Source organism: Plodia interpunctella, chromosome 12, assembly GCF_027563975.2.
Source record: "Plodia interpunctella isolate USDA-ARS_2022_Savannah chromosome 12, ilPloInte3.2, whole genome shotgun sequence".
In the NCBI taxonomy this organism is placed as follows: domain Eukaryota; kingdom Metazoa; phylum Arthropoda; class Insecta; order Lepidoptera; family Pyralidae; genus Plodia; species Plodia interpunctella.
Genome location: NC_071305.1, coordinates 5,716,970 through 5,737,343, shown reverse-complemented (window position 1 = coordinate 5,737,343; position 20,374 = coordinate 5,716,970). Strand labels below are relative to the sequence as shown.

General features: G+C 33.6%; 2 protein-coding genes across 5 annotated transcripts; one reads left to right on the top strand and one right to left on the bottom strand.

Annotated features, from left to right (window-relative positions):
- The first annotated feature begins 2,968 nt into the window (after positions 1-2,968).
- LOC128674290 (uncharacterized) lies at positions 2,969-7,597 on the top strand. The gene is made up of 5 exons (XM_053752776.1): positions 2,969-3,071; positions 3,151-3,234; positions 4,610-4,795; positions 6,693-6,822; positions 7,053-7,597. The coding sequence occupies exons 2-5, from the start codon at positions 3,154-3,156 to the stop codon at positions 7,121-7,123; spliced, it is 468 nt and encodes a 155-aa protein (XP_053608751.1). The 5' UTR covers positions 2,969-3,071; positions 3,151-3,153; the 3' UTR covers positions 7,124-7,597.
- Positions 7,593-19,169, bottom strand: LOC128674289 (uncharacterized). Of its 4 annotated transcripts, none has more exons than XM_053752773.1 (4): positions 18,419-19,169; positions 12,587-12,772; positions 11,956-12,085; positions 7,593-10,987 (listed from the first exon to the last, which is right to left on the bottom strand). In XM_053752773.1, exons 1-4 carry the CDS (start codon positions 18,518-18,520, stop codon positions 10,959-10,961), a joined length of 447 nt encoding a protein of 148 aa, XP_053608748.1. In that variant the 5' UTR covers positions 18,521-19,169; the 3' UTR covers positions 7,593-10,958. The 4 variants fall into 4 exon arrangements, with proteins under 4 accessions (XP_053608748.1, XP_053608746.1, XP_053608747.1 ...); XM_053752771.2 differs by having other exon boundaries at positions 7,593-10,971; positions 18,419-18,774; XM_053752772.2 differs by having other exon boundaries at positions 7,593-10,971; positions 18,241-18,602.
- Between the last annotated feature and the right edge of the window lie 1,205 nt (positions 19,170-20,374).

The window sequence follows — 20,374 nt, the reverse complement described above, 5'->3', positions numbered from 1 at the left end:
CAAAATTGACGCAGGCGAAGCCGCGGGCAAAAGCTAGTATTATATAATCTCCCACTTGCCCCGCTCGCTTGCCACAAGTCATTGCCACAGATTAAAACTAGAACAACTCCCAAAGTTCACTTTTCTTTCCCACTTAGTACATTTAAATCCTTGACTAAACATACTTAGTGCATTCTTTTGATGACTTTTAGCATAAATAAATAAAAATATAAAAATATTAGTTGTAACTTGCCAATTTCGACTTTTTAAAATTTTCTTTTTATCGCCCCACCAACTCTACCTACTCTCGATTAATGTTGTTAATTTTATTCGCTATCAAAATACCAACTAGGTAGTAGTAGGTACTGAAAATTTTACTTATTGGAGTTTTCTTGATTGTATTGTATGTGATTGCAGTGCGTATGATTGTGCATAAGTATTACATAATATCCTTTTTCCTGTTGCTGCGAAGGAAATATAAGATTTAATGCTGCGTGCATTAAATCTTATATTTCCTTCGCAGGGCCTAGCGGACTTCTACGGCTTAGGTTACTGCGTCAAACTATAAATTTACCTATACCTACTAGGTATTTTTGTTTTACAATGAAATAACATTTAGTTATAACTAGCGGCCCGTCTCGGCTTGGCTCGGGTAAAAACATAATTAATTATACCCCTAAACCTTCCTCAGGAATCACTCTATCTATTGGTGAAAACCGCGTGAAAATCCAGACAGACAAACGCGGTAGAGGACTTTGTTTTATAATATGTAAGGATAATAGTTGAGTATTCTCATTATAAGTTGATCAGATACATTTCATAACCCACTTGTATAGTAAGTACCTATGTTAATTGATCGTAAGTATTTTTGTAACAAAATTAAACGATCTGAATTTATTGAGTGAATCTATTATCTAGAGTATACAATTTTTTTTACTGAGTATACATAATTTTCTGACCTTGTTATTATACCCTGTTACTATGAATATACTTATCAAGTACCCATTTTGTTCATGTGGATTTTTTTGAGTGACTTCCATTAATGATTACATTTGTATGCAAAAACATTTAGTACACAATTTACCCGAGTATTGTAAATAGTTTATTTCCTTCCAGCCGTCCACGTCATCGTAGCAAAGGAAGTTAGTTATTATTTCATTAATGATACACTAAATATGGGTAGCACCAGTCAACTTTGACGTTTACTTTAACCAGCGCAGAAAAATACAACGTCATTTTGTTTAAACGTCAGCGGCGCGCAGGTTAAAGTCAACGTCAAAGTTGACTGGTGCAATTCACCATAAGTATAAAAACATATTCTGTATAAGTTATGTATCTCATTACATCGGATATCAATTACAGATAAATACATTTTGAATGTTTTCCAATGTCTTTACATAATATCATATGGTTCCGTACCCTAAATAAATCGGAATTGTCTTTCATGCAGTACACATGGCGAGTAGAGAAATTCATGCACGATTGTTTTTGAATCATCAACATTGTAAAAAGGAAAAGGGTCCAGCTGTCTATGTACCTACTGACTCGTATATGAAAAGAATTAAACATTGTAGTTTTTTCTTGTATGTAAAATGTAAAACTAAAAAATACGTATTTCATGATCAATAAGTTAAAACAGTAAAGTACGTCCTATAGTTATGAAGAAAAAATGGATTTGATGCACTAACCCAGTAAAGGACTTTCGGGTGCACGTGCGTGCGTGTCGCATTTTACCGAACTTCATCATCCATCTTGATTCATCAGCTGGCATTTGCGGTGGTCTATTAAGCTATAGCATGAAGTTAAAGATACAGGCGAGATAATACTCCCCACCGATGAAAGAGCAATATTATTTGGAATCAATTAGTTCTAGCAGTGCAAGCTCCATTAGTATCTACAGCCTCAGATTATACATACTTGCAACACATGGTGGACACAAATGTAGATACCTACCTACCTCGTTTGTAGTGTGATTTCCGTAGATTAGATCTATCATATATCAAAAAAAATATTTTGTAAATATTAAAAGCTAAGTTCTCTGGGAACCATAGTTGTAGTAGTCGTGGAGTAAGATTAGACCGAAACGCTCAGAAATTTTATTTTTTTAATACCTATATGCATATTTACTGCGAAATACAAAATGCTTTAAGACATGACTTTATCCTATGCTGCTTACCTTAAACTTATTGCTTCATAATACCTGACTATATAATAAATGAACAACACTCAAATTTTGATCTTAAATTTGGTTTATATATTCGATTTTTACAGCAATCTAAACGGAAGTTTATATAAACCTCGAATACTAAATTATTATATTTTCTCTTTTATTCTTGGCTACGTGATAATAACTATTATGTATGACGAATTTTCCCATGACCTGGTCAGTTTATACGCATCCCCAGACAGACAACTTTCATAGATACATATTATATCGATCATACTACGCATAGCCATCGCGGCGCCAAAAAGATGCAAAGACTAAGCACGAAAAGTAGGTATCGTAGGTACCTTACTCTATGAAATGATATGATTACAATAATGCAATAATAGAAACGGAAGAAAACTACGTAACTACGACATTCATCTTCCCTTATTCCGTTAACTAATACTTATTATGTAGGTCTATATAAAACGTACAGAATGACTGCGCGAATGCCAGCAGGAAGTACGTTTAGGTTCATGGTATTTAAAAATACAACCGACCATTCCGGCCACTATCTATAAAAAATATAAATACAAACGTTTTATTTGAAATTTTTTTTAAATTGAAAAGCATCGTCTGTGAAAATTTCTACTGTTTAACTATCACGGTTCATGAGATAGCCAGACGTATAGACAAACAGATGGACGGACAGCAGTAAAAGGGTCTCATTTTACCCTTTGGGTAAGAAACCCCCCTAAAAAATAATTTAAAAATGAACCTTAAGCCTTCATACAGTCCTCTCATCTGCGTTTTCATACTCTTTGCTAGATTTTAAGATCGTCTCTCAGAGCAGTCTGCATCACTTCTTTTACAAGTTTCGTTTGTTTCGTAGGATCATCATCCCAATAATAAATACAGTGGTTTAAACGTAAATTATAAAATTGTGGTAAGATATTATAGCTCCTAATCTTTAGTACGTGTAATACCAAACTAGATTGAAGTGTGCAAAAAGGCTTTTATTTCAGAAAATGGGTTTACCGGAAGTGGAGACATGTTGCTTTGTTTTCGATCTGAAAACCGGTAACATGATAATGGGAGGCGTCAATGCGGTGTGTATAAGTATTTTTCATTTATTTCATGTTTTAAAAATTACATACATACATTGTCAATTAATTTGTATTTTTATTTGTAGCCTATTGGATGTTTGAGTTTTTCATCAATTTCACTATTGCCACATAATAAATTACCATTACAAAATAAAACCAAAGTCTTCAAAGTATCCGAAAGCGTAGTATTGTTTTCTACCTAAAAAAAATTTAAATTAGTACCTAGGCATTGATATACTTACCTGCATTGATAGAATAGATCTTATAAGAATGTTATATTTCACTAATTTCAATAATTCTCGCGAATATCACTCCAAGATCAATAAATGATAGGTTGATATGATAATAATCTTAGAGCGAAAGTTTATGTATACTCACTATTAAAACTATTATAGAATCATAAAATTGCCAAAAGGTTAAATAAATTTCAATACAAATAAATTGGTCGCTTTTGTTTTACTTTTTATTTTTAGAATAAAAAGAAAATAGAATATTTTTTAGAAAAGCCTTTTGCGGCCAGTCTAAAACTTATAAACGTTAATTTTATTCTTCATTATTTTTTAATTAAATTTGATTATTTGTGTGTTTTTCTGCGTTATTTTTCTAAATTCTTAGTTTATTGGGAAAATCCAACGAACTATTATTGAGGAAATCAAATAAATCGTCGTTGTAGATTGTACGAGTATCATCATACTTTATCTACTCAACCAATCTTCTTAACGTTTTCCTTTCGGCTTTTTCCCACCGACATTTCCCACGAGAACAGTTACTTTTCCGGGATGAAAAAAGATGCAAATTTCAAGAAGATTAGGTTGAGCTCTATATCTATATAGAGCGTGAAGAGGTAACAAATAAACTTATTTTGGCATTTATACTATCAGATAGGATATTTGACATATTCATATTTCAGGCACCTCTATAAGTATTATCTTATCATTTTTCCTAAAGATTAACTGGTAGAGAATGCCGAATGTAATAAGTTCCGCCCTTGAACATAAATATAAAGCTACCCTCTAAGGTAATTAATAATCTTTGTATTACATGTTTACAGTTTATTTTTTATACAGTGCACATTTATTTACATTTCGCTTAGTACATTGAATACATTATAATGTATTCAATGTACTTCTAAAAGAAAGTTACAGTGAAAGGCCATAAAATTTCGACTTTCCATTTCCATTCCACATTCCATTGAACAAATCAACAAAATTTACCCCCATACTTGGCTGATCAGAGTTATTATGGAAAGTCAAACTTTTATGTTCTTCGTTGACTTCAATTTCTTTGAGAAGTTACCGTATTCCATATAGGTACTGAGAGAATTGAACCAATCAAAGCAAAGTGGATGGATTATCAAAACGGATTTATTTAATTCCAGTTGGGTTCATTTATTCTGACAGTCATCATGATAGTGATGTCTGCCATAACGGGCCAAAAGGAGAAGACCGGAAATATCGACATCGACGCTCCCGTGACCGGCCTTTACGTCATGTGCATCCTGCTCTCTCTCATGTTCCTTGTGCGATTCGTCTTTGATATGATCTTCATTTACGGTATTATTACGGTAAGCTACTTTTCTCCTCGATGCTAAAAAGAGATATAATATGTCTGTCATCAAATATTCATCAATTATTTTATTATAATAACTATTATTTATTAATAATCAATGGTTTGCATACGATGTACTATTGCAATAGGATTAAGATGGCTATGACATTTGGGGGGTAGAGTTAGTTGGTATCGGAGCAAGCGGCACGGGAAGTTAGTAGGTATACTGTGCCACAGATTACATAATACCCCAGTACCATAGCGTACTACGTCGTGTCGTCGCGTCACCGTCTACTATGTGTTATTTGGGCTAAAGCTTAACTTAAATAGCTTATATGTTTAATATTTCGAAATGGCCACTGGGTTTATATATTTTTGGTAATATAACCGTGGAAAATATTATTTTTCCGTGGTCCGATTGACCGGATTTCTGAACTGGTACGACGGGCAAAAGTGTTCAGAATTTATTATTTAATAATACCTACCTACATGAATGTTTTTGGTAAAGAAAAAAATAATTAATCCGAATACTTAATAAATCTATTAAACGTATTGTTGTAATACCAGTAACATTAGCAATTAAGGAAATGAATTGCCCGCTTTCCATCGTATCTATAATTAAGTATTTATGTTAACAACGTATATTTTACACTTAATATTCCAATATGCAATATAAACTACGTCATACGTTATTAGCCCATCAATCAATACATCTATAATTTTTTACATAGGTACTTCTAGTAATAAAGTCGATCATGCTGCCCGCTTCGACTTACACAGGTAGATCTTCCTACTCAACAGCGTTGCCACATTTGTTTTCAGTCGAAGGGTGAATTTCACGAGCGTTTTGAACTGGAACTTGAACGGGATGTCATCAGTGTTTATTAAATTGTACCATACACAGTAATCAATGTATTGATCCTGATTTTTAAATAAGTAAAGTACAATGTTAATTTTATAAATGTTTAATTGAAAAAAATATATATATTATCACACTAATTAAACGCTACACGCCGCGTTCAAACGCTTGTGAACTTCACCCCTAAAGGGATTTAGGATTTTATTTATTTTGAAAACCAATTAGTAAAAATAGCGGTATGATTTCTTTAAATGCGGGATACTTAACATATAAAAAATATCAAGTCTTTTGTAGTAAAAATACCTGTAAAAATAAATGAGAATTTGTTTATTAAAACATTAAATTATATTGCCTATGACTCCAAAAAAGAAAAAATTTCAACTTATTGCAATGGGGTTTTCACCAACATTTAAATAATTTCTTATAGATTATTTATAAGTAGTAAGTCTAAAAAATTGCCACGTACTGAACAATACTTACCTACGTCGAACGACGATAACCGACCATACGAAACGGGGCGGAGAGAGTCGATAGTATTATATATGTATTTTACATACCTATTTACATGTAGATGGTTAGCATGGATGAGTTACATTTAAAGATGATAAAAGATGAAGAAAAGAGAAATCGACGCGGGCAAACGCTAGTTACTTTAACTATCTATAGTAGGTACCCAGTATAGTAATCAAAATCAAAGAGATTTCTCATAAATTAATTGGTGAAAATCGTTTCTCCAGAAACGCAAATTTAATATTAAAATACCTATTAATTAAGCACGAACTGCCTCGCTTTCTATCGCACGCAGCGCAATAGATAGTATTTTAGACTAAACCATATTCGTTAAAATCGGATCGAGATTTCTTTGAAAGAAGTAACGAACGATCATGAAAATAGCGGGTGGATGGATCGCACTTGGATGAGAGAGGCACAGGACAGAGAAGGATTACTAATGAATGCGAAATGGAGAGACCTATTCTCAGCAGTTTACATCCATTTCTGTATTCTGAGTGTACATCATAAGACTGAAATAATGAATCGTGAAAATTGTTCCTAGGAAAAAGCCCCAATCATAAAGACTTACTTTGCGGTGTGGGTCGTCATCTTCATCACGAGCTCTTCCATCTTCTTCTTGAACGTCGAGGACTTCAACGTGTTCATTATCAGTACCGAACTGTTATATTTGGGTAAGTGTTTGATTGAATGCGCCTGGGCAAATCAGATACATGTCTGCTGCCTTTCGATTAAAGCGGAGTGTAATTGAATAAATAAATTTTCGTTACTCACGTTAACGTTTAAAATAATTGTTATACTTAATATAAAATAAATAAATTCTTCTTTTATTAAATACTTATACCTATGTTAGGTAATTTCTCATCCATATTACTAATAAGTATCTTATTTTCTATTTTTTCAGGAGCAAGTGTGTACACCATTATATTGGGTCGTAGTTTTTATAAACAGCTAAACGCTCGCGAAGAACTGTAATTTTGTTATATACATATATATAGTCAACCTTCTAAATCTATATTACGCGATGTTCCAATTCTAATTAAAAAATATAATGAACTCGATGTTATAATTTAAAAAAAATAATTTCTGTCATGATTTGTTTTGAAGGGTTTTAGTAATACTAACACAAAATGGATAACGTCAAGTAAAGAATACTTGAAATTATGATGTGAAATCGACGAAAAGGACACAAGTAAATCTTGTTTATTTGTTTGTAATAACTTTATTGCACGAAAATAAGCATATTAATCAAAATTAATACAAGAAAGATACATTGTACAACGGCGGACTTATCCCATGTAGGGATCTCTTACAGTCAACCAGCGATAGGTTGAGAGGGCATGTATACAGTAGCAGATCTTGTGTCCTTTTCGTCTATTTCACATCACACCTAGCTTTTAAACTGGCTGGTTTGTTGTATTGTTAAAATTAAAAGTAAGCAGTATTGAATTTAGATTTTATTAACAGGTAGAAAATTGTCATAACTACGAGTACATAGTCAAAACTTAATTAAACCCAGAATATAAAATTATCAGATTAGATACTTATGTCTAAAGTAATTTGGTACTAGGATATAAAATAATAATGTCTAAGCTGTTATAAATACGTTAAACCATGTAAGCACATCCCTGGGCTTCGAGCTCCGATACGCTTAACGGCTGAGGAACAATGTGCTTACATGGGAGCGATAAGCAGTAGATAGGTAATTAGCAATTTATCACGTAAGCAGTAGATGTAATACCTACATGGAAATAGAAATCCACAAAGAGGAGGCTCAATCCCCAAACAAACCGGTGTTAACATCTCTAGCTAAATGTACGAGAAGACCCGACCCAAATAAAGTGGGAGTTGGGATAGAAGAAGAAGGAGATTCTTCTTCTTCTTCTTCATGCATTCATGTACATATACCTACACTATAATGGAATATCTTACTGATGTGTTATGTAGGCTTCACACTATCGTTATGCATTCGCGTCGGCGTCTGACTGATGGAGACGCGAATGCATTAACATTGCGTAGTTTGTATGAATGCTTTTATTTAACGCAATGAAAAATCTACCGAAACTGCCAAAGTTTGGTGAACTGTTCACTGATAGTGTGGAGCCGCCATTATAATACATGCAAAGTGCGGCAATGGCAATTTGTTCTTCTCTTGTATGTTTATCGACTGTTTAGCAAACCGAAAAATAAGTTGTATATAATATACACACATAAAATACTTATCATTTCCACAGACCTAAATATTTATGTATAAATTTAAACATATAAGCGGGTAATCAGTTTGCCAAATTAAGTAATTTTTTTGTTGTCATTACAACGCGGACAAAGAATTATTTTTAGTCTACAAGTGGCAAAAGTTCCGTAATAATTGAGTATAAACATTAATGTACGAACTGGGTAAAGTTAATAACACGCTAAAGCCGAAAACATGGTTATGTTAATATATAAGTTATGTTAAGTTAAGATATGGCACCTATAAGGCCTTATTAATTTGCCCATTTAGGAAGTTAGTAGGTACTTTGAAAGTTATATGTTTAAATCATAATAGGTACCTATATATAAATGTTATAATTCTAAAGTCGCAATCGCGATTCCCGCAAGAGTCTGTTTTCTATCTGTTCTGTTATAGGTATTTGAGTAAGTGTTCAAACATGCGCCTGGACAAATCTGAAATATTTTTACAGCCTTTCGATTATTGCCGATACTTTAAAGGAGATTCAAAGAATCATTTTGTTTGCACTTAGTTTTCACGAACTTTTTCAGTTGAGCGACAAACAGTCAAATATCCATGGAAGTAACTTTATTACTAATTAACATAGTTATAATAATGATTTTTGGACAATAACTAAAATACCTAGGTGGTCAAAATTACAAAAAGTTACACTTTTCTTTAAATTATTACAAACATTTTTTGTACAATTTTTGTCAAATACTTTATTTGAAAATGTTTTAAATAATTTAGAGAAAATTGTAATTCTTTTGTTTTTTTAGGTATTTTTTTTTGTAATTATACCAGTACCTACTAACTAGATCTATATTATTATTATAGTATTATTTTTGTCGTTATAGGTGTATAAAATATGTACTATCAAATTGTGCTGATACTAGGTATAGAAATTTGATTTTTAGCAAAATAGTGATTTTATGCTATGCTATGACATTTGACCGACACAAATAAAATTATTTATATTCATTACATTACATATGTATGTATGAGACTTAATTCTAATTAAAACAATATTTATCTATGGTAATATATAACAATATAGGTACATATTTACTTTTACATGATGCACATGTGTTAATAGAAATCATCGGTAAAGTGCGAGTTGAGCTCGCGTGAGAGTTCCGAATTTATACCTACGTTACATGTAGGTTTTTCTTTTCGAGTATCTCTCTATCCGTTCGACCGTACATTTAGTTTACCCCGAAACTACTGAACCGATTGAGATGTGTTTTATGAAATTTCAACTCAAAAAGACTTACGTCTGTGACCCAAGGACGAACAATTATTTTTATTTTATGGGCTAGGTATTTTTATATACACTGCATATAATACCTATTTAATTTCAATATTTTAGACGACAAATGTATTTCGCGATTGTTTTTCAAAATGTTAGTAGTAGCTCCTAAAACAAAGTTAATTAAATTATTGATATTAATATTTAATTATTGATACGATAATTTTTTTCGTCTCTGTCTCTAGGTCACATAAAACAATAGTACATTTCAAATCAGTTATTTAGGGAAAAGTGGCTGTGTCGGTCGGATAGACGATGACGAATTAGATATGACTTTACAAAGGTTTCGTTTTACTTTTTGAGGTATGAAACATTGAACATACAAAACCTAATTATTTCAATGTTATATCTACTTACACAGTTAACTTACCAAATTAAACTTTATCACATAAAAACTATCTTTTTCACTTTTTATTTTTTATTTTCTTAGGATATGTAGGTAGATAACAGCCTTGTTACAAAATAACTAAATACATATATACGAAGTGGTAAGATACGGTACCTTAGGTCCTTTGCGAAGTTTCAAAAAAGTTATCGTCAATCGCGATGGTAACGAACACGAAAACCTCCTTACAACACAAGCACCGTTGTCAGGTAGGATACTTGAAAATATTGGTATAAAACACGTAACACTTAACAACAAATACGTGTATGGCACATTTTAATTTATTTAACTTTAAAATTTAATTATTAATTCTATTGTATATTTACTCACATAATATAATTTAGGCAAGTTATACCTATTCAATGCACACGGTTTTAGGGAAGAATAATAATGTCGACGCAAGAGATTTTATACTTACAAAAAACTATTGTTATAGGTAGCCGGCTACCAGTCGGCAAATTAAACGTTGGGAAAGATGATATCAACAAATTACAAATACATATATTTGAATTATAATTATATGTGAATCCGTTCAGGATTTCATTGCCACAGACTTTTCAATTTTATTGATGCAAAAAACTCTTATGAAAAATTAAAATTGTACTTATAGTCTGTCTAAATAACCGGCCGTGTCAGGCCACGCACGGTTTAGGGTTCCGTTCCGTTCCGTGAAAATCCGTTTTATTTTAAGGTACTCTTTATAGAAAGAAAGAAAAATGGGCGACACTAGTAACAACGGTGGAAATACATAAATAATAAATGTGAATGTTATAGCGACGAGCACCTACGTGGAATCTATACGTTTTCATCCGGCAAGTCTTCCACCAGCAGCTCGTTAGCGCCGTCTCCCAAGACCTTGCCCCTCTGCATCAGATCGTACGTTTGGTAGCCCGAGACCAGTCCTCTAATGTGGATCACTGAAAGACAGACACCCTTACGTCCTTACATATTATAAAAACAGGTACCACTGTTGCATCTGTCTGTTTATCTGTATAAACTCAAAACGGAATGTTATACTTTTTCACCAATAGATAGTGTGATTCCTGAGGAAGGTTTTAATTATGGTGTTACCCGAGCGAAGTCAGGACGGGCTCCTAGTGCATGTATTATATTATAAACTAGCCTGATGCCTGCGACTTCGTTCGCGTGACCAAACAATTTTTTGTAAGGAGTCAAAATTATTAGAGAAATTTAATTGTACAGATAAATGTAACGATACCTATACATACAGAAGATGCTAATCAGACTGAAAAAGTATATTTTCTATAGTATAGCTTATATTTTTATACCTAAACAGAAAATGCTCATCAGACTGAACAACTTTTATTAGAGCGTCATTTCTATGTTTCCTATAGTTTAGCTGTACCATCATAGGTGCTACATCAGGTGTTCCAGTTTTCAAAATAATTTATACCCTATATGTTGCCCAGGCTTAAGAGCTATATAACAAAGAAAGTTTCATTCAAATCTGTCCAGTAGTTCCGAAGATTAGCGGTACAAACAGACAAACAGACAGACTTTTTTTTTTCAAATTCTTACTCTGTTGCTGTGACTCTATCGCCTAATTTTATTTTTATGTAAATTTATTCAATGTACAGGATGTTTTTTTTACTGTTTTATTATATGTATTGATGAAAATGTTTGAATGTGTGTGAGGATTTTTGTTACTCGGTCACATTAAATCTACTGGACGGATTTCAAATTAGAAATTTACTTATCAACATAGTTCTAAAAACAGCATCCCAATGATGACAAAGAGAGTTAACGTCAAAGAGGTGACCAGTCATGAAATCACAGCCGAATCTTCAAAATTGTAATCTTCATTTATACGCGCACCATAGTCTTTGGAGCATCACAGCTGCGAATATAACCAGAAACACAAGACAGAGAGAGAGACTTACCAGAAGTGAGTATGATACCAAAACTGAACGCCCAATCCTTATGCAGAAGCAACAACAGAGCCGCCACGTGCAGAGTGATCGTAAAGAAGATGCCGTACACGAAGTAGAACAGCACGAGTCCTGATGCATTCTGCAATCGGTTTAACCATCACCACCATGATAAAGTATCGCCCTCAATTGTGAAACAAAAACTGGTTATTACTTTTTCTTCTGAGGATTTTTCACAGTTCGGCAGGTAGTAGTTGGGCAGATAAACTCCACCTTACTACCTGACTACCACATGTAGGCAAGGTTTGTATGCGTGGTTCTCTGAGCGTTTCGACCACTGCGGCCGCGCTGTCATTATTGATTTTGGAAATGATAACTTCTTCGAGAAAATTGACGGATCGTCCTTCCGGATCGAGAAACATCCCTTTACCTGACAAAGTTTGTTAGTGGTTTTAATAAAAAAATCGTAGTAAGGAACCTTAGAATGGCTTGGTTTTACCTACCTGAGATTTCATTACTTTTAATTATATTTCAATACTAAACTAATACTGCAAAATAGCGTGTATCTATCAACTGAGTGTAGGTTTTCTCAAGATGTTTTCCTTCACCGTAATCAGGTATAGGAACACCTGTTTGTTCTTACTTTTTTCACTCCTGCAATGAGCAATATTCCAGACACCATCCAGATGGAACAGAGAAGCAGCGAGATGGTGGACAGGAAGACAGCAGAATTGTCAGCCATGTTCAGCCGTGTCAGCAAGACGCGCAGCTCGTGGTGATTGGGCAGCAAGTACAGGATTGATAGCGTTATCAATGCTATCGATGTTAACTGAAATATTTCATATTATATTCTTCTCATTATTTCTCAAGCAGTGCGAATTACACAAAATCTACTTTTAAAGTATATCTGAATTTTGCGTAATTATGTTATCTGATAAAGTATCAAGTGTTTTCGTGGCTTCTGGCTTTGTTTTTTGGGGAAAATAGAACCGAAAGCCACGTATAGGAATTGAGATGGAAAGAATATAGGTAAACCGGCAAATATCAAGGCATCCTAAATAGGAAGAGAGAGTAAATTAGGTATATCACAAAACTAATTACAAAAAAGATTACAAAAAAATTGTTGGTTCAACATCAACCATTCCAGAATCTTGTTTTTATATTTTACAATAAAAAAACTACTATTATATATAATTAAATTACTCATCACTTCTGACCGCCACTGCGATACATTATTCCAATAGGTTATTGGGGCCCAGAACACGAAATTTTCTGTTACCAAATTGATTGGACATGATGACTACTCATCTTGGAAATTCGCAATAAAATTGTTACTGACTCGTGAAAAATGTCTGAAATACACGCAAACACTTCCAGAGAAGGACAATACAGAAGAAATTGAAAAGGATCAAGAGGCTTTTACCTTGATTTGCCTTCATTTGGAACCTCAACTCTATCCGTATGTGCAAAATCTTTCATATACTAAAGAAGTGCGGGATGCGTTGGCAGCCATTTTTGAGGATAAAGGAATTAATAAACGAATAAATTTAATGAATTCTCTTTTGGATGAAATGCTGGAAAATCATAAATCGATGCATGATTACGTTCAAGCGGTCATGAGTCACGCTCAAAAGCTGAAGGAGATAAATCAAAGTTTCGATGATGATTTAGTTGCTGTGGTACTTTTAAGAGGTTTGCCTGATGTTTATCGCCCATTGCGGATGGCTTTAGAGCACTCAGGGATGAAACTTACCTCAGAAAATGTTCGGCAAAAGCTTTTACAAGAAGATTTGGTTCAGAGCTCTTCTAAGGATTCTTCGCCTATAAATTCAGCTTTAGTAACAAGGAAACAACATAAAAATTCAGTAAAGTGTTTTAAATGTGGGAAGCAAGGTCACAGAAAAATAAACTGTCCAGAAATGAAAAAGGATGCAAACAGAGAAAATGTATCAACGGTTTCTCCGAGCTCGAAGAAAGTTGGATTATACTGTTCGCTGTCAGTCCATAATTCATTTAATCCCTCGTTGTGGTATTTGGATAGTGGAGCTTCAAATCACATGAGTTTTCAAAAGCACTGGTTTAGAGACTTTAAGGTTACTGATAACAATGTTGTGACATGTGCGAATGATGAGAAAATGTCAAGTACAGGTATGGGTGACATTTTGGTAAGTTTAAAAGGAGTTTTGTTACCTATAAAAGATTGCTCATATGTACCTGATTTGCGAGTTAATCTGTTGTCTATTAGTAAGTTGGTACAGAAGGGTTGGAAAGTGGTTTTTGATTCTGATGGTTGTAAGTTGATTCACTCATCGATGGGCCAAATTACGAGTAAACTTGTGGTTACTGCTAGTGAAGTCTCGGGTATCTATATGTTGGATGACTGTTTTCCTGTTGTAGATGGGGCTTTGGCTACGGTTCAAGTTGAGGACTCGTTGGCGCTTTGGCATCGGCGGCTTGGGCATGTAAATTTAAGTGATTTACGCAAGCTTCCAAGTATCGAAGTTGGAGGAAAGAGTGTAATGGAACCGTGTGTCGCTTGCATTAGAGGTAAGGCGCACAGATTCCCTTTTCCAAGGAGTGAGGCAGAGCGAGCTAGTGACAAACTTGGTTTGTTACACGCGGATTTATGCGGTCCAATGTCTGAACATTCGTTTGGAGGTGCTCATTACATGTTTATCATTGTTGACGAGAAAAATGTTCGTTTATTTTCTCAAAGAAAAATCTCAAACTTTGAAAACTTTCAAAGATTTTGTGGTACATGTGGAAAATGAGACAGATTTACAAGTCAATAGTATACGGACGGACAATGCTACAAGCATTGTCCGTCCGTATACTCTTGACTTGTACTCTTTATGCAGCGGCTTATGTCAAAAAAAGATTACCTCACAGTGCAAACAATGGGAAAATTCCTGAAGAAATGTGGACGGGAAAACAACAGAACTTGGACCATTTAAGGGTATTTGGTTCTTTTGCCTATTTACATATTCCTAAAGAGAAAAGAAAGAAATGGGACGCTAAGGCAAATAAATATATTTTTGTAGGGTACTGTGAAGATACCAAAGGCTATCGATTAGCAGATCCTAGCGATCCAAGAAAGATAATAACAGGAAGAGATGTTATTTTTATCGAAGGTTCAGATTTACAGTTCAAAGGTTGATTCTCCTCTAGAGACTGATGATAATGATAATGTTGTTCTATGGGAAATAGATCACTCTTCAAAGGTAGAGCCATCTACATCAACACCAGTAGTTCCTAATGATGTATCGAATGACTTATCTATTGACGATGAAATCAGTACATCAAATGAAAATGATGTTGATAATTTTGAAGATTGCCATGAAGAGGATCCTAGGTATCCTTTAAGGAATAGGATTTTACGCAGTACTCAAAGTGGATTATATTGTTATCATAGTTTAAATGATAAAGAGGAAGAACCGCGGACTTACAGAGAATATTAAGAAGGCCAGATAGTCATGAGTGGCAAGCAGCAATGGAACGTGAATTAGGTCTATGAAAGAGCACGACGTTTGGAAGGTAGTTGAGAAACCGCCTAAAGCCAAAGTAGTTGGAAATAAATGGGTCTATAAATACAAATATGATGCTGACGGTAAAATGACATACAAGGCTCGTCTTATCGCAAAAGGGTTTACACAGTCATATGGCGTAGATTATTTTGAGACATTTTCACCGGTCGTGAGAAGATCAACTCTAAGGTTGTTGCTGGCTTTGGCTGCGGAAAATGACTTACAGATGCATCATTTCGATGTAAATACAGCATTTTTGAACGGGGATTTGCATGAGAAAGTTTATATGCTATTACCGGAAGGTTATGTTCAAAAAGATTCGAATAAAAAGGTTTGTTTATTGCAGAAGGCAATATATGGCCTTAAACAAGCCAGTCGTTCATAGAATGAAAAAGTAAATAGTGTCTTACTATCAATGTCATTTAAACGTTCTGACATGGATCACTGTTTATATTATAAAGATGATATTTTTATATGTCTTTATGTGGATGATTTTATTATATTTTTTAGAAATATAAACAGTAAATTAAGTTTACTGATGGGTTTACAAAAGGTGTTTAAAGTTAAAGATTTGAAGGAAGCCCGGCAAGTCTTAGGGATGGGTTTGGAGAGAAGAAATAATGATGGGTTCTTTCTTCACCAGAGAAAGTTTATAGAAACTTTACTGAAAGACTTTAATATGGATAATTGCAAGCCGATTAAAGTCCCACTTGAGCTTAATCTACATAAAGTTTTGGCAGATGGGGGTGATGATGGTAAGGACTACCATAGTGATGACAAGAACTGCCAAGAAACTTTAAGATTTAGATACTAGTCTTTGGTAAGCGCTTTAAATTATTTAGCTTGTAATACTAGACCTGACATATCAGCCGCCGTGAGCTTCTTGGTTCAGTATAATTCATGTTGTCAGTCTGTACACATGAAGGCAGCTAAGCGTGTATTGCGCTACCTGAAGGGAACGTATAACTTAGGCCTCATATTCCAGAAGTCTAATGAACCGTTTAATTATGGAATTACAGGGTATGTCGACGCTGACTGGGGAGGACAGATCAAGGATAGGAAGTCATATTCAGGATATATTCAAATTAGGATTGAATACCATTTCCTGGGAGTGCCGTAAACAAAACTGCGTTTCACTCTCGTCGACAGAAGCGGAATATGTTGCACTATCGGAGGCTTCTAAAGATGCGACATATCTTTTACGGTTAGTGGAAGATATTGCAAACATCACTGACTGTGGTTGTCAAAGTTAGAATTGATAACCAAAGTGCAATCGCTTTAGCTAATAACGCGATTGCTCACCGTCGCACTAAGCAAATAGATATACGGTATCATTATGTTCGTCATTGCATCAATAAAAAGTTAATCAAGTTGGAGTACATACCTACTGAAGATAACATTGCAGATGTACTGACGAAACCTTTGCCTCGTGTAAAGTATGAAAAGTGTGTGTCTGGTTTGGGTTTATGTTTGGCTGTGTAATAGGGAATAAGAGTGACGAATGGTTACTTGAGAGGAAGTGTTAGTTGTTGCTGAGTTACTTGTTTACGATACGATACAATCAACCATTCCAGAATCTTGTTTTTATATTTTACAATATAAAACTACTATTATATATAATTAAATTACTCATCACTTCTGACCGCCACTGCGATACATTATTCCAATAAAAATATATATATATATCTCTCTCTCTCTCTCTCTCTCATCTGAGCGCCCACACTAATTAGTACTATACATATATTACTTACTTAAAGGTACTTAATTCCAAGAATTATTCATTGAAATAATATTTACATTTTAACCGAACTCTCTGATGATTCTAAGTACCTAGGTGCCTTCGTATTTCTAAGAATGCTTACTGAGAATGCTTTCTAAGAATGCTTACAAAAACCCCTAAGTACTAAATTTTTTTGCCAAGGCTTCAAGACTTTAAGAATAAGATTATTATTCCTACAAAACATATTATACTTATGTATTTCTGAAATTAAATGAATTCTCTACCATAGCTCTATATCCACAGACCATTTTTATAACATAAACTCAGATTAAATCATTAATACCGTCACTCTTGATTACTGCGGCGCACGGCGATACTTAGATACATAATTTTTGCTTCACAAGCTTTCAATGAACTTATGTTGCACCAAGTACTTAGTGAATATTGTTTTATATTAAATTAACCCAAAGGTATCGAACTGAACTCTATTAAAATATGGTCGAGGTTCATCTACTTATAAATGCCACTGGTAATAAAAATTAGGAATCACTACCAGAGTACGAGTTTGGAGTTTGAAATTTAAATCTCTGAATGTTGCTCATCCAGTACATAACTAGACTTATAATATACTAACTTTTGCCCACGGCTTCGACCGCGTTATTTTCCTACGGTACAACACCTTACAGTTCTAGATAACTTTTCAGCCCAATTACTCTATGACTTAGAAGTCATAGAGTAATTTTCAAAATTTAACATAGAAAACATAGAGTACTTTTTAAAAATATTAGATGTACGGAACCTCTTCCGAACATCTAATATTTTAGGCAACATTTCAATACTTCCAAAAGATGGATTGGTTGGAAGCGATTTGTTTACCTTATTGCTACTTTTAATTTTTATTTCGCACATGAGTTATATTATATGAATTCTTAAAAAAATACTTATATGTACAACAATAATATGTATATTATCAATATCTTGGTAGCAGTCCTCCAGGCGCCTAAAACAAAATAAACATATCCCATAATAACTTATTTAGCACCATGTACTTACGATTGTAAATGCTGCGACAATGTTACACTGATTTTCATGTTTCTTCAAAAAAATACACACACAGTCGCAAAACATATTGACAAAATCACAAATAAATAACACATAAGTAAATGCTGTACACTCCTAAATGTAGAATTTCCTCATTCAAATCACAATTATAAATAAAATAATCACGCACCACTGTACCACGTATCCTGAACCACGACACTTGGATGAATGTTGAGCCTGTTCGTTCGCAAGTACCTAAGTAGGTACATATACGTCCATACGTCCATACCATACTTCACGCTTTAGATACTATTGTCCTACTTTTAGATTTTGTCTTAAGTTATGTAGTACTTAAGTAACATCTGCTTAACATGTTCATAATTGGTGCCTTCACCCTAGCGTATTTTATGTGCAAAAAATGAAGCCGCGTGTACTCGTATAATAGGATACATTTTGGAAAAGATGTTTGAATAAAAACCTTGCTTAATAATGTATTAATCTAAATTAAAATTAGCGTGCGACTAAAACTATGGAACCGTAATTAATTAATAAGAAACTTTTTTGATAAATAATATTTTTAACAAAAAATAATAATGTTTGTTTTTACTCGAGATAACTTTTATCCCTTTAATCACCTATAGATGTAAAAAAAACTAGTTTCCAATGTTTGAAAGTTTTGGCTGAATTATTGCCCGAAACTAAACTATGACCGAAAACCGAAACCGAATGTCCGGTCGTACAAAACATAAATTTTTACTACTCAAAAACATTTATTTCTCAAAGAGCTGTTTGTTTGAGACTTTCCTAAAAATCTTCTGTCCAATATATTAATTTTACAAGTTTTAATTTAGAGCTTCGCGAAATGATTTGATTGCCAAAAAGGGTTCCTTCTTCAAAAATTTGAGAACCGCTGGTTTAGACGGTACCGTGCACCATAATAAACTCACCACAATATAAAAGTACGGTATTCTGAACCTCCTACTTTTTAAAGTCGGTTAAAATATATCAAATGACAAGACATTTTGTCCTTAAATTCCATAACAAAGCTTCCGTAAGCAATTTCAGCTACTTACAATGCATATTCATTGTAACTACCTACCTATACATAGTTACGTGTGTGCGAGTGTATATTGAAACAGCAAGAGGGAAAGAACCCACGCCTAGCACATCAAATACTAAGTATTTACACTATGTAACTACGTTGTTATTTAGCGGCTGTGTAATGTACTGTTTAATTTAGTTATTTCCGAGCTTTCTTACAACCAGATATGGATTATTTGTGAAAAACTGGACAAAAGCTGGACGTATTCCCATCTATGTTTACGACTAATATAAATAGAAAATTATATAAAGGCTGTAACTTTATCTGTCCTGTAATTAATAACTCATTGATATACCTTTATACTGAAATCTCTTAGAGCGTTATTCATTAATAAAATATTGTGCTGTTTCTTACAGAATTATGGAAGTAATACATATACTTAGTAAAACATTTTTAACCATCATATAGAAAAGATTTTCATAAAATGATAAATTTCTCGAAAAGTATAACAATTTTCAACCCAACTCTATAAGTAGATACACGTTATATATATAAAAATGATAGATATAATAAAACTGTAAGTAGGCATGTCTATGATATAGGAGCCATTATAGAAAAATAATTATGTGGTGTCTTTATGGGACTAATAGAAGCCAAAAGAATTTTTTATATAATTTTGTCTATCTGGTATTTAATGCTGTTTTCACAGTTCTACAGCGGACGGCCTACTTAAAATCTGATATAGGTTTCATCAGATACCTTGCTTAGAACCCGAAATATAGACTTTAATAAGAACACGAAATAACACGAAGCCGCCGTCGAAAGCTACACAACAAGCATTATTGTTAGTACTTCTCAAGTGGCGTTTTTATATATCAGTCAACTCAACGTAAATTATCGATAACGTCACGTGTCCACACACGTCACGCTGTTAGAGAGCGTAGTAGGTAATAATTTTAACTTATTTATGCGTCCCTAGTTTAAGCACCTACTTCGTAAAAAATCTTATATCATGGCTTACAAACAGTCCCGCTAAAATTTTAAAATATAGTAATGCAAAAAATAAACTTTTAATCATTTATTTTCAGTTTTTAATAACAAAGA

Excerpts from the sequence above, each read along its gene's own strand:
- LOC128674290 (XM_053752776.1), top strand. The coding sequence starts at position 3,154 with ATGGGTTTACCGGAAGTGGAGACATGTTGCTTTGTTTTCGATCTGAAA. Across the intron at positions 3,235-4,609 it reads TAATGGGAGGCGTCAATGCG|TTGGGTTCATTTATTCTGAC; the intron begins GTGTGTATAAGT and ends ATTTAATTCCAG. Across the intron at positions 4,796-6,692 it reads TCATTTACGGTATTATTACG|GAAAAAGCCCCAATCATAAA; the intron begins GTAAGCTACTTT and ends AATTGTTCCTAG.
- LOC128674289 (XM_053752771.2), bottom strand. The coding sequence starts at position 18,520 with ATGGTATGGACGTATGGACGTATATGTACCTACTTAGGTACTTGCGAA. Across the intron at positions 12,086-12,586 it reads TCATTGCAGGAGTGAAAAAA|AATGCATCAGGACTCGTGCT; the intron begins GTAAGAACAAAC and ends AACCGATTGCAG. Across the intron at positions 10,972-11,955 it reads TGGTATCATACTCACTTCTG|TGATCCACATTAGAGGACTG; the intron begins GTAAGTCTCTCT and ends TCTGTCTTTCAG.